General features: G+C 40.2%; 1 protein-coding gene and 1 pseudogene across 2 annotated transcripts; both read right to left on the reverse strand.

Moving 5' to 3' along the window:
* Positions 1-748: 748 nt before the first annotated feature.
* Positions 749-2,184, reverse strand: LOC106921525 (uncharacterized; annotated as a pseudogene). Its single transcript, XR_001419010.2, has 3 exons — positions 2,092-2,184; positions 1,961-2,019; positions 749-1,813 (listed from the first exon to the last, which is right to left on the reverse strand). The product of XR_001419010.2 is annotated as an uncharacterized LOC106921525 (transcript).
* Positions 2,185-3,446: 1,262 nt separating this feature from the next.
* On the reverse strand, positions 3,447-4,823 carry LOC106921523 (uncharacterized). The gene is made up of 3 exons (XM_014993270.2): positions 4,716-4,823; positions 4,565-4,623; positions 3,447-4,487 (listed from the first exon to the last, which is right to left on the reverse strand). Exons 1-3 carry the CDS (start codon positions 4,742-4,744, stop codon positions 3,517-3,519), a joined length of 1,059 nt encoding a protein of 352 aa, XP_014848756.2. The 5' UTR covers positions 4,745-4,823; the 3' UTR covers positions 3,447-3,516.
* Between the last annotated feature and the right edge of the window lie 9,165 nt (positions 4,824-13,988).

The raw sequence follows: 13,988 nt of genomic DNA on the forward strand, positions 1-13,988 counted from the left end.
GAGGTCATATTTTAGTCTGCTTCATTTACATCAAACCAGTTACACTTCGCAAGTCAACTTCAGGCCGAGTCACACTGGGAGGAAGCAAATTAAAATCTTACAATAGAAATGTTGACTGTAACACAAAGTTATAGTGATAGATGTATGACATCTGTCTGACTTTGATTCATCCAGATATACTGTTAATTAATGTATTAACTTGTCTACATACCTTTTCATAAAAGTGACCTATATTTAGTTTTTATTGCTTTTTTAAAGTCACAACGTAAAGCTCTTTTAACGAGGCACACCTGCAAAATCCTTGTAATGTTCTGGGTCTAATATGATATACACATTCCTTTAAAAAAATTACTCATTTAATTAAAGATTTACGATGTAGTTTATTGTTGAAAAGATTTTTTTAAATCAATATTTAAAAAAAAAAATCTGTATTTTTTTACTCGTCTTTTTTTGTCCTTCTTTCCCCCTAATTTTTTGGGGCGCACAGGTAATTTTGATTCAACAATTTTGGGAATTAGAACATAGGCTATGAAGTTGTGAATATAATCCTTAACTTGATCTAACCAGAGTGAAAAAAGCTGTAGTGCTAATAAATATGCATAGCCTCTTGATTTCATTTTCATCAATATCACATAAGCTCATTGATTAGAAGGAAAATGTATCCTTCAAACTGATTTTTCAGCAAATTTTGACACTGATGAAAACTTGATGAGACAGACATTCTTCATACATTAATATTTATAAGCACATTGTCCATTATTTTAACAGTTTTCATGGGATTAAATTGATGTTTTGAAATTGGCATTTAAGCACAAATCTAGATCAAATGGAGGATAATCTAAAAAAAAATGTTACTTTTAACTTGTTGAACTGAATACACACTGTGTTCATAACCTTGACTGGAGAATTCTAGGGTTTGCTTTGAAATTCTGTCCCTCTGAAGCTGAAACAATGAGATATGAACGAATACTAGATTCCTTTTGGGCATGATAATGATACTGTGCCCTAAATACACCACTGTGTTGATGTCATGGTGGTGTCTTGCAGATGAACACTGAGCAAATGTCCCAATTCTGCATCCTGATACCCACCAGCAGGAAGAAAAACAACAACCATGATGGACTATAATAAGGATTAAGTTGTTAATGTGCTGGCTCCGGTTGGACAACAACTTCAGATATGCTCCACCATTTGCATCCATATTTGCTTCTGCAAACTCTGAGCTCTTCTTTTTATGGCAGTTGGCAAAACACTGAGAACGCTGATGTTACTGCGTCTGATGGCCGAGCCTCCGAAGGGTTCTGGAAGGTCATGGACCATTACTGGAGCAAACCCCAGAGTGGACTCTCCCTCTCTGCTGCTTCTGAGACCAGCCAGGCCAGTGAGTAGCCGCCGGTATTTAAAGCGAACTGTGAGCTGGGATAAAACCTCCCAGAGTCAGTGTGAGGCGAGAAACTCACCCTGACCTTGGCACCTTGAGATGCACGGCCTGATGGGACTTTTCTTGCAGGTGCTTGAGCGTACATCTGCATCATGACAGAACTACATGGACTTAGAGCAACTGGACCATACTAGAAGGTTGGTGAGGCAGTCCTCTGGCTCTTGGATTTTGATTCAATTTTGTTCTTCACTAGTTTCCCTGAGCCTTGGACTGGCAGAGCTTGTCTGAAGCTATTGGAGAAAAATCTCTGACCAGAACCGCTCTTCACTGCAGGGTTAGTTTTGAAGCTGCTGGTCTGGACTGGACTTGAAGAGGAGAAGCCTTGTCTGAGTTGGTTCTGGAAGCTGCTGCTGAATTTTCTTAGTCTGTCATCTGGTAGAGAGAAGCCAGAATGTGTGTTGCTGTTCTGGGGTTTCAGTGCTACAAGACGAAGTTGCATAGAATGTGTTTGTAAGTTAAGTGAAGTGAATGTACTATTCCTGCCCCAACCCTGTTTTGTTTTGTTTAAACAATCCTTACCTTCTTCAACCCAGAAGCCACCACCAAGCTCTATTTGAACTAAGCAAATCAGCAAGATTCTGTTTAAGAAAAAAATATATTAAATATCAGAGATATTGAACACTTCAATAAATGCAGCTGCAGAAACTCACTGCATGGAGTTTCTGCTGCACGCTCTTCAGGCATGGAAATGACTAAAGAGTCATTTCCAGAGCAAAAGCAACCCAACTCTGGAGAAGCTGCTTCTCTGCATGTGAAGCAGTGAGTTGGTGTTAATTGCTGCTTTCAGCCAATCACTGCTTGATGAACTGATTGTCTGCAGGTGTTGGAGTCACGCAGCTCATCCCAGTCATCTGATTAGTTGCTTTCCTGTCATGTTATTCTCATCACAACATGGTGACAGTTTTAACAAATATGTAAAAATAAAAACATATTGTTTATAAAAGTTGCATACTACAGCTTTAACTTTAGTTTCCAAGTGTCCAAATCATTTAGAGTATAAAAGTTGTACTTTTCACAAGGTGATGCAGTCAATTCTTGGAGTTACTTTAAAAAAAGAGCTTACTTCATAGCTAAACATAACAGAATGAATTTCTGACCAAAACTAAATAATTATCAGTCAATGTTTTCAGGACAACATCCATCGTTGGCCGTCTGTTTGGGGTGATGGCTAACCATCACCCCAAAACCCAGGTTTTGAATCAAAAAACAAAGACTGTAAAACTACCTTAGATATCTTTGATTTCATCTGCGGAGGATTTCTGGGATGTTTTAGACAGTAGAAACTGATGCAGCATCTCTTCAATGAACCCTGCTATCTTATATATTGAATTTCTTTTAAGAATCCCGTCTTGATTCTTAAATGTAATATTAACTTTATTTCCTCTGTTGAGAGGGAATCAATGAACTTCATGAGGGGTTGCTTTAGCTTGTGCCCTGAGGTTGGTTTGTCATTTTTGAATCCGGTTCAAGTAAATATTACATGCAAGAAATCCACTGTGCTAAAATAAGGATTTCTCTGGTGATTGTAAAATACTGCACAGTGCAGTGTTAGCACTGCTGTCTTGCAGCAAGATGATCCTTGGATTAGCCTTTTCCAAACAGTCCAGAGCCATGCATGCATACTGGGTAACTGACCTCCAGTCTGAGTGAGTGAATGCTACATTTTCGTCCTTTGTACTCAGCTTTTTGAACATTGAAGATAGTGACTTTTATAGCTGCTCCCTAAAAATAGTGGTATTGCTTCAAAACTGACTTCATTCTTGGTACTATTATCTATTAGACATCTCAAAATACAAACTGGTTCCACCGAGTTCTGCTAGTGACCCAAGTTTTTGATTCAGATGTGTTTGAGCAAATGGAATAAAATACTTGTGGTACATTTGATTCATAGAGACTACTGCATGAGAAGCACCTGAAATACTGCGTCCTATAAAGTGTCTTTGCTCATAAAGTTGTTTGATCTTAAACTTTAACTGGAATTTAAAAGTAAAACACACACAAGAGCTTAAAAAAAATAAACAAAAAAACATTTGTTTTATTTCAGCACACTATTTTTAAAATTCAAGACACTAGGTTTAGCGTCTATAGGGCAGCTTCAACTTGGACCATTCGGAGGCTGGATGAACACTGGGGAGGTCAGGATTGGACGCCGCTCCCCTCTGTGGTCGTGGTGGTGTGTCGATCCAATATGGCTTCTGGACTGGACCTTGGTACGGGATCTTCCTGTTCCAGTCATATCCTGAATGGCTGCTTGTTTGTTCAGGTTTGTAAAGCGGTACCCTCTGTGGAGCCCGATAGACCTGCTGTTGCTTCTGGACACGCACCGCCTCCTGCTCAGTAGGTCTTTTCAGCCGTCTGATGGCCGAGCCGCCGAAGGGTTCTGGAAGGTCATAGACCACTATTGGAGCAAACCTCAGAGCGGACTCTCTCTCTCTGGGAGCAGCCAGGCCAGTGAGCAGACTCCTCGGCCTGTACCCTCTGGTATTTAGAGCAAACTGTGGGCTGGGATAAAACTTCCCAGCTGCAGCATGAGGCAAGAAACTCCTGATGTTTTCACCTTGAGATGCACGGCCTGAAGGAACTTTTCTTGCACGACCCTGAGCAGACGTCTGCATCCGAATAGAACTACTTGGACCAGGACCAACCAGACTGAACAAGGTGGCTGATGAGCCCTTTTGCCCATAAGAGGAAGGGTCCATGTAGGAAGCTGGGCTGAAGGAGTAGCCTTCCCTTTCGGTCACCCTTGGACTCTGCTCAGCAAACAAAGTGCTCTGGCTCTTGGGTTTTGACCCAACGGTGTTCTTCACCAGCCTGAAGAACACCGTTGGAACCGGTTGAGAGCGGGATTGTGTTAGGCCGCTGGTGGAGGGCTTCCTATCGTAACCACTTTTCGCTGCTGGCTTAGTGTTGAAGTTACTGGTCTGGACCTGCACTGAGGAAGGAGAGAAGAAGCCTTGTTTGAGTTGGTTCTGGAAATCGCTGCTGAATTTTCTCTGTATGCCATCTGGTGGAGGGAAGCCAGAGTTTGTGTTCTCCGGTCTCTGTGCTGCAGGACAGAGAGACAAATTTCTTTAGAGAGATGGAGAGAGTTGGGGCAAAATGTGACTGATTTGCGATTCTTACCGTCTTTAGGCCAAGAACAACCAGCAAGTTCTGCTTGAACTAAGCAAATCAGCAAGATCCTGTTCAGGGAAAAAGCATTGAAGAAATTAATACCAAAACAAAAACTTTCATCTGTAAACCTTGATTAGAAGGGAAAAAATAGTTCACTTACCCAAAACCAAGTCCACAAGTCATTTCCATGCCTCTTCAGTCTGGTCACAGCAAAAGCAGCCCAACTCCCTAGCAGCTACTTGCTCTGCATGTACGCAGCAGTGAGTTGGTATTTATTGCAGCCTTGAGCCAATCACAGCGTGATGTACTGATTATCTACAGTTGCTGCGGTGGTGGAGTCACACAGCTCATCTCTGATTTGCGTTTTCTTGTCTTCCTCTGCACTGATGTTTAAATACGTCAAAAAAATAATATATGAATCATAAAAATTGTGGCATTTTCTACAATTAGTTTGGTGAATAAAGAAGCAAAGAAGAGAAATGTTTAACTGCTGCATCATGCCAGCCACATATAATCAAACTAAATATACACACATCATGACATGCACTGTTATCGCTGTCAGTCAACCTCGCACATGTGCTTTTTAATGTGCTATTGGCAGACAAACAATTCACTGTTACAGGAAAACCATTTATCCACTGACATCGGTGGTCATGCTAACTAGCTTTAGCATTCACAGCAGGCTCTCCTAGCTGCAAAGTAGCAGAGAGAGCTACTCTCTGCTACATTAAAAAAAGAAGTAGCAGTAGTGGGGGGAGAAGAGTATGAGGAGTGCTACACAGAGGGTGATTGACAGCACTAAGACCCTCCTCTTGGCTCTGATTGGTTAATAGTTAGCTTGATTTTTGTTTTCACAGATTATCTGTCTAATACCGTACTGTCACAACATGGTAACAGTTTCAACATATGTAAAAAAATATATATGAGCTACTTGCTATATCTTTAAAGTACAGTCTCAATATTTAAGATAATAAATCTTAAATATCAAGATTTAATAAAAGATACATCAACAACAAAGGCGGCACCCTGCTGCCATTTTCTCCACATTTTTGACCCATTTTAAATTTACCTTAAAGAATTAGATCAGAGTTCAGTTCTTTTCCGAGGTGATTCCTCAGTGATGGTGAAGAGTAAGAGGAGGCTGCTGTCCCTAAATCTGCACAAACTGAGTGACGACATCCTGGGTTCGGGTGACACACAGGAAGAGAAATGTGAGGGCAACAAGCCAAGAATTGATTTAGAAATAAAAATGTACCACTGAGAAACTGTATGTGAATGAGATGGCCATTTAACTACAGCTGTTTATATCCAGTGATAAACCCTAGTGCCTTTAGTGAGTCTAATAAGCAGAGGCAATATTTCACAGTATCATGTCCTGGGTGACAGCATCAGTTTTTGGCAAGCGCTGCTGATCCATCTCTTTTGCTTTTGCCACTCCTCTTTAAATCTCTGCCTGGCTGAACGGTTAAAACACTGAGAAGAGAAATACATTAGTGTGAAAAATGTTTGTCACACTTCAGTGTTTCAGAACATCAAACCATTTTAAGAGACAACACAAGTAAACACAAAATGCAGTTTTTCAATGGAGGTGTTGTTGTATTGAGGGAGAGAAAAATCAAAACCCACATGGGTATGTGTGAATAGACGATATACATCTGGCTCCACCAGAGCTCTCACAGCATCACAGTTCATAAAAAGTTGTGTGTCATTCTTAAGTGCTGCAATCAAAGCTCTTTTGTAAAATCATTAACTACAATTTCCCAGAAACGCTGCATATGTAGCCGCTCCAAACGCCTGAACGAGACACCAACGTCTCTTCTGATAGATGATGAGCTCGTGCTCATCTAAACCTCATGCAAATGTGAACATCCGTTGCTGCCATGAATTTTAATGACTTACCGTGTGAACAAATGTATTCACATGTGATTTTAATTTAATTTCTTAAACATTGCAATTGCAAAATTTTAGTTTTTCAACAAACAGCTACTGCCCTGACCCAGGCCTTTCACCGTCACCAGCAGGCAGGGCGGGTGTAGCCTCTTGCCCAAGGATGCAACAGCTGAGACAGACGGAGAATGGGTTTGAATTGGCATCCCACCAGTTGCCGGGTGAACTTCTGCCTCCTGAGTTGTTGTAAGTGGATGTGGTGTGATGACCACTACAGATACTCAAAAGACTTAGTCATGAACTGACCTGGCCTAGGTTTTTTAATATCCAGAACCACTCATGAATACTTCAAGTAAATTAATATTCTGGAAGTTATTACCTCAGATGAACTTGCATCCTAACTTCTCTGTCACAGAACAAGTTGCAGGCCATCTTTTGGTTTGCATGAGAATCATTCAAAAATCAGAGATTTTGCAAACGTTTCACTCTCCAACCAGGACTTGTGCCTTCAACATGACATGAGATTAAGATAAAGTAATCATCACTAGATTATTAAACCATAAAATGCAATATTTATGAAGAACTCACATTTAGACACATGTTGATACATTTGATAAATGCTCTGTGAGGTGATCTTCTTCTGCTAGTGTGAAAGTCATACAAATACCAAGATCAGCTCTAACTTTTACTCTGTTAATCTGAACGAACACACTCCGGATGTCAGTAACCTTCAGTTGGAAAGATTAGTTTTATCTTTGTTATGGAATTCTGTCTCCTCTCAAATGGAAACTAAAACAGTTTAAAAGAAAAATAGATTGTTTTTTGGCCTTGCTCCGGTGACGGGCCTTGAACACGCGTTCCAATCACCTCCACTAATCAGCACCTGAAAAACATGCAGCATTTCTGTTTGCTCTAATGCTGACCTTAGAAGTGTTGGGAGAATAAGTGACACACATTATTTTATTAGTCATAAACTTAAGCTACTCTCAGGCCCTTCACAAAACTGCCTGGCTGTTAAAATGATTCACAGCTTGGTTCAGAAACAAAAATGTCACCATCTTCTTAAAATAAATAATGGCCTAAGTCTTTTTTTTTTTTTTTTTTTTTTTTTTTTGCCATTTTTGTTGCCTAAATCCTATTTTGGCCAAACAAAAAAAGGGGGACAAAATCAGTTTCCAAAATCACTAATGGCAAAAATGGCAAAGGCCATTATTTTAGGAAGGTGACAATGTAGAAAATGAGGAAAAGTAGTAATAAAATAAAGAGGAATGTCTTGTCTTTCACCAGGACATGTCATTCAAATCTTTTATTAAAACAGCTTTTTAGACTTTCCTTCTTTAACCTCAGCAATGTCACTAAATACATTTTGCTTAGAAATATTCTCTCTCTATCTCAAAGTGATCCTGAAAAACTAGTCCATGAATTTGTGACACCAAGACAGGATTCTTTATTAATTCTTTACTATCAGGAAGTTAAAAATAATTATAAAAAGCCTTCAGCTTCAGCAGGAATTATGGTGAGACTGAAAAGAATAGACCGTACTTTTGATCGTTTAGCTTCCCTTCATTGATTTCCAGTTAAATTCAATGTGGAATTCAAAATCCTCCTTAAAGCTGATTGTTCCAGATGTTTCTAACTGGGCACTTTGCCCTCAGCCTGCAGGTTCACTGCTGGTTCCTAGATGTTGTTCAGGTAGAATGGGAGGCAGATCCTTTAGTCATCAGGCTCCTCTCCTCTGGAACCAGTTCCCAGTTTGAGTCCTTGAGGCAGACAGACACCCTGTCTACCTTTCAGACTGGAATTAAATGTTGCTTTTTGATCAAGCTTACAGTGAGCGTGTCTGACGTTATACTAATCCATCCCTGTTGTCATGTTGCTGGATGTTCACTGCTACATGCTGCTGTTGTTCCTTGTCACAATTAATCACCGCTGTACAAATTACAATATTAACAATCAATACAAAGAGGTATTTTAATTTTTCTTTCATATTCAGATTTTTTGCCCCTCTTTTGGCTTATATATGTTATTTTATTTTCTGTACCACAGTGATATTTTGTTATGTTCTAGCAGTTACTTATGTCTTTGTCTTCATTTGGTGATTAGTACATCAGTCACATTTACAAACAGATCAGTGATTCAATAAGGACATAATGAGGTTAATGTGGTCTTTAAGTTATTTGTTTAATTCCTCCCTGTGGGAGCACGGCAAGGTTTGTCATTTCATTTCTTGGTTTGGCCACAAGGTGGCAGCAGACTTGTGACATTCACAATCTCAACTGAAGCCGAATCTGGTTGCTTGTAATCAAAACGGCGTATTGGGGCCATTGTAGATAGAAATAAAGGAGTAAATTTCAGACAAAAAAAACTCAGAAATCTTTAGATTAATCTCAGAAATTTTCTAGAAAAAAAGACATGGAAATTTCACACTGAGATTGTGATGACAAGTGCAATTTTATGTAATTCCACTATATTTTAATATATACAAGTATAATGGCCTGCTACACTCCACATGGGATTTTTTTCTACTGAGGAAACTTTACAAATAGTGTTGGAAAACACAATAGTTAGAGGACTGCTTCTATGTAATGACCCCCCAAGATGAGAACATCAGATCAACCACAAGGGGGCACACCACACTTTCTAATTACCTTCTTTCCGTTCAGTCCTGTAATATAAAACAGTCTGTTACTGATGGTCTCTTCTCATTGAGGGTGTATCTATAAAGATAAAATCCTCTCAACATCACTCACTATGATCTATTATAATCTCTGTGTGATCAACTGAAATGACTTCTTTTGGTGAAGTGGCGGCACACTTATGAACTGGTGCTATATAAATAATTTATTGGAATTTTGTGATAGACCATCCCAAAGTAGCAAGCAACTGTGAAGTGGATGGATTTTTTAAGCATTATTTTTGAAAGGTATGTAATTGCACAAGTCATTACTTTGTAAAAAAAAAAAATTAAAAGAAAAATCACCCTTACTGTCTCTTATGGTGTCTCTAGCTGTTTAGCAAATCTAGATACTGAGTTTTTTCCTGTTACTATTCACCAGGTTTAATCAGTTTTTTTTTAAGTCTTACCAAAGATTCTCAATTGGATTTATTCTCATGAACTTTGAACATAAATTCAACACACCTGACTTTGATTTAGGTGTGTTGGAGCAGGGATGCATCTGAAAGTTGCAGGATGCTCTCGAGAACTGGACTTGATCACCCCTGCCTTATGGGGACTAAAAAGTCCCTGCTCAGTCAAATTGATACTGCTGTCATCATGGTAGCATGGAGTTTGCTAGGGTGACAAAGCAGCAACAATGGTCTCTTGTGAAACTTTAGATATTTTAATAGTGAAAATCATGTAAATGTAATCCACCTTCTCCTACCTCTTCAAGTATTTTTCCTGTAATTCTTAAAACAGGCTGTTCAAATTTGTATTTTATACTCAAAATCTTCCTTACTGTTTCTTTTTTTCCAAATATCTTTACCGTCTCACTCCCAGATATACATCCTTCCAGGGATTTTAATCATTTTTGGTGTAATAAACCAGAAATATGTTCATATTTACAGTAAATGTTTCCTTGTTTCACCCATTAATTTTGGTAGAATTTCTGTTTCCTTTTCCTTTGTGGGAGCTCAACAGAAAAAAATGAGCATGCCGTTGAATGCTTAACGGCCCGTTTCTGTTGCTTTCTGTCATCACAAGTCCAAACAGAATCAGTCAAGTGGAACCAAAAATGCACAAAAACAGAATATACTGAGCACAAACAGATGCCATGTTTAACGTTCTGTAAATCACTTTACTGATGGCCATGGAGAAACGCATAATACATTAAAATTTTCTACTTTAAAATGGAAATACATGATGTTCTCGAATTTCAGAAGTGTGACAGAGGTTGTGTGTATCTGGAAGCAGAGAGTCTCTGATCATAACTGCTGTTCACTGCAGGGTCAGTGCTGAATGTGGAGAAACAAGTGCCGGACGTAGAGATCGCTGCTGAACTTGCTTCGTCTGCTGTTGGGTAGAGGGAGGCCAGTGTATGTTTGTTGCCGTTCTTGGGTTTCAGTCTAAAACATTCACCCTAAAAACCAATCCACAACTCATTCCTCAGTTTCTTCAGCATGGTTGAAGTGAAAAGTAGCCCATCTTCCCTGTCGCTGCTTGTTTTGCATGCATGCTGCACCAGTGGGCTGGTATTTATTGCAGCCTGTAATCAATCGCTGCTTGATGAACTGATTGTCTGCAGGTGCTGCTATAGTAAAGTCAAAATCTGAGAAAGCAAATGAACGAGGATTTGCTCGCGCAGCTAAGACGTTTCTCTGGCTCTCATATTAGTCGTGATTCTCTGGCAAACGTCGGCGATGATGTAATATCTGAACCTGATCAGACCCAGCTGCCACTGACAGGAGTCAGAGACGTGACTTTATGTCGGCTTGTGAGCGTGGCGTCAACTTCCTGTGCTGGCCTGACCCATCTGTAGCCATGTGGGACTCTCCACAGGCAGATGAACTTTTCCACCTCTTGTGTAAGTAACACACACACACACACACACACACACACACACACACACTAAGAGAACACACTCCCCAGTTTTCTGACAGGTGTGAGGTTTTGTCCCTTACTGTGCCTGGTCAGTTGTGTTCTATCATGAAAGTTCCCCTGCAGAGGAGGCACGGCGCGCGACATGTGATGTCCGGATAACTCTGTCGCTTGGTCCAGCTTTACAAACTATTTCCCTTCATCGTGCGTCTCTTAAACCCGGGTTTATTCAAATTCGCCATCATATTATTTCCCTTTCTTCAGAAGAGGCTACTCTGTGAGTGATAACAGAAGATATTCTCTCTGTTGGAGGAAGGAGTGGCAGTTCTCCCACAATAACCAGATCAGTGTTGTGGCTTAGATCAAAGACACAATTTCCCGTCAAAGGAATCCTAAATAAGACTTAAAAAAAATAAATAAAAAAAATCTCCTCTAAGAGCATTTATCCACCTTTCTGAATTATTTCCATCTCTGCCATTCGACCTTTACACCAGCCTCCTCTGGAATCTCCACAGGACAGTGGCATTGTGTGAGGCAGGAGAGTGCTAAATTAAACTCATCACAGAGGGTGGAACGTTTTCTTTTCCGAGGAAAAAAGAAAAACCTCATTTATATTCAAATTATACCTGCCTCATGTTTCTTTCTTTTTAGCTTGGTGTTCAGCCTCTGTGCTGATTTCAGCAGAGCAGGGAAGTTTTCCTGCAGGAGAAACAGTTTGTTCCACATGCACAGATCTGTGACATGGAAGTGCCTGTCCTATTTAAGGATTCCACCGAGCCAGGTACCAGTGTAAGACAGGGTTATGTCGGAGTGTGCAGGCTGTGGTGGTGAGATCCTACTGCTCCAGCTGACAAAGCATCTATTCTTTTGTAGCTTAGGCATTCATTTGTTGAGAGCTAATGAGTTTTTGAGCAAAGGTACCCAGACCGAGGTGTTATGGATATTTCTTTTACACATAAACTTGTACGGGGAAAAGCAACCCAGTCTGGGTTATCTTGCTAACCCGTACGACCTGACCCATGCCCGGTTGACTTAACACAGATCTACGGATAACACAAACCCCAAATTCAGTGAATATTACAGAAGATTATTAAAAAATATATATTTTAAACAGAAATGTCAGGGTTCGGAAAAGTGTGTTAATTTCTATGTACTCAATACTTGGTTTGCAAGAACCACTGCGTCGATCCAGCGTGGCAGGAAGGCCGTCAGCCTGTGGTTCTGCTGAGGTGAAATGGAAGTTCAGGTTGCCATGGCAGATCCGTTCAGGTCTTCTGCGTTCTTGGATCTAAAGTCCCTCGTCTTCCTCTTCACAATATTCCACTGCTGATCAAGCACAGAAACAACATGGTCATTGAAGCAGCTTTTCATACCCTTGACAATGTGGGCAGGGGCCAAGTCCTGCTGGAAACTGAAATCAGCATCTCCATGAAGTTTGTCAGCAGATTGAAAGCTGGAATGCTCCAAGATGTCCTGGTAGACAGCTGCGGTGACCGTGGACTTGAGAAAACCCGGAGGACCAACAACAGCAGATAACGTGGCACCCCAAACCATCACTGAGTGCAAACGTCCCACTGGACTTCAAGTGCCTCTCCACTCTTCCTCCAGAATCTGAGACCTTGATTTCCAAGTGAAATGCAAATTTTATTTTCATCTAAAAAGAGAAATTTGGACCACTGAGCAAAAGACCAGATCATTTCTTCCTTACCTCAGGTAAGACTTTGGGCATTGAGCCTAGTTCAGGAGCAGCTTGATACCTGGAAAGTGACCCATTCATGCCTCTCTGTGCTCTAACGTCTTTTAATAAGTAGTCATAGTTTGTGTGTGTTTTATCTAAGATTACATATTCCTTGTTTCAATCAAATTTAGAATACATAACTTTATTATTTTTAAAGTCTTTGTATTTCCAACCCAGATTGTGCCATTTTATAGCACAATCAAGTAACTATAGTCACTATAAAAATACTGTGTATATAAAATATGACTTAAAAGAACTTTGACTTTGTAATTTACTGCATTAAATTTGGGTCTCTGTCTCTTTAAGAAACTCCTGCTCTTTCTGAAACGCTGTTTTCAGGAAGTCAAAACGTAAAAACGTTTTTACGAGTATTGTACTGAGAAGGAGCTGGTGTTTGCTAATTGCTGCTGGCTAGTCTGATGGAGCTCAGTGTGAGAGTCGGAGGGGAAGGGCTGCTCTGTGAGGCAGAAGCTCTGAGGAGGAGCTGTGCCTTACAGGCACCGCCCAGTCCCGACCAGGCATTTTGTACAGCTCAGTGGTTGCCATGGAGATTAAAGGGCTTCTCAAACATGCATGAAAGAATCAAGGCAACACTCCAGGTGTGTTTTTGATGAGGGAATAACATTACAATGATGTAAATCTCAAAAAAGTCAATTTTACATTATACTGCCCCTTTAAGACGCTGCAAAAAAGGCTGTAGAAAATGTCTTTGTCGAAGTCCATAACATAGTTAAAATGATCTAATCATACATAAAGAATAAGCAGATGGCATCTCCTCTCAGGAAGAATCTTCACTTTGGCCTCTGAACTTTTCCTCCCTCCCTGACCAATCAGGTGCCTCCGTTTCCCATAGGGTGCGTAATGCCCCCTCCTGCTCAGGCATCTGGTCCAAAATTAGAAAAAAAAAAGAAAAAGAAAAAACGAAGGTAATAATAATGAGCTTACGTCTCCTCTCTTCAGGGAGGGTGAGAGGTCAAAGGGCCTGCTGAGAGTTTACACCCAGCACATTCCTCAAGCAGCTTGGAGGAATACAGAAGCTGCTCTCTGATCTTGTTTGTAGGGATTCAGATGATGCAGACACCATGAGGTCCGCTCAGATAATCCTCCCAGTTTGCTGCTGATTCAGACTGGAATCAGGTGCAGAAACACTTTAAGTTTTCTATATAAGCTGGTAAATAAGGTATTTGTTTGTAATAATTAGCATTTTAGTCGTATTTTTATTTTTCTGGGTATGTTTGCTCAATTTATTTTCTTCCCTCAATTACCATGCA

The sequence above is a fragment of the Poecilia mexicana genome, unplaced genomic scaffold, assembly GCF_051168715.1.
Source record: "Poecilia mexicana isolate PSO_F unplaced genomic scaffold, ASM5116871v1 scaffold_11, whole genome shotgun sequence".
NCBI classification, from domain to species: domain Eukaryota; kingdom Metazoa; phylum Chordata; class Actinopteri; order Cyprinodontiformes; family Poeciliidae; genus Poecilia; species Poecilia mexicana.

Coding starts and splice junctions, on each gene's coding strand:
- LOC106921523 (XM_014993270.2), bottom strand. CDS start 4,744: ATGGAAATGACTTGTGGACTTGGTTTTGG. Junction 4,624..4,715: donor ACTTGTGGACTTGGTTTTGG/GTAAGTGAACTA, acceptor TTCCCTGAACAG/GATCTTGCTGATTTGCTTAG. Junction 4,488..4,564: donor TTGTTCTTGGCCTAAAGACG/GTAAGAATCGCA, acceptor TCTGTCCTGCAG/CACAGAGACCGGAGAACACA.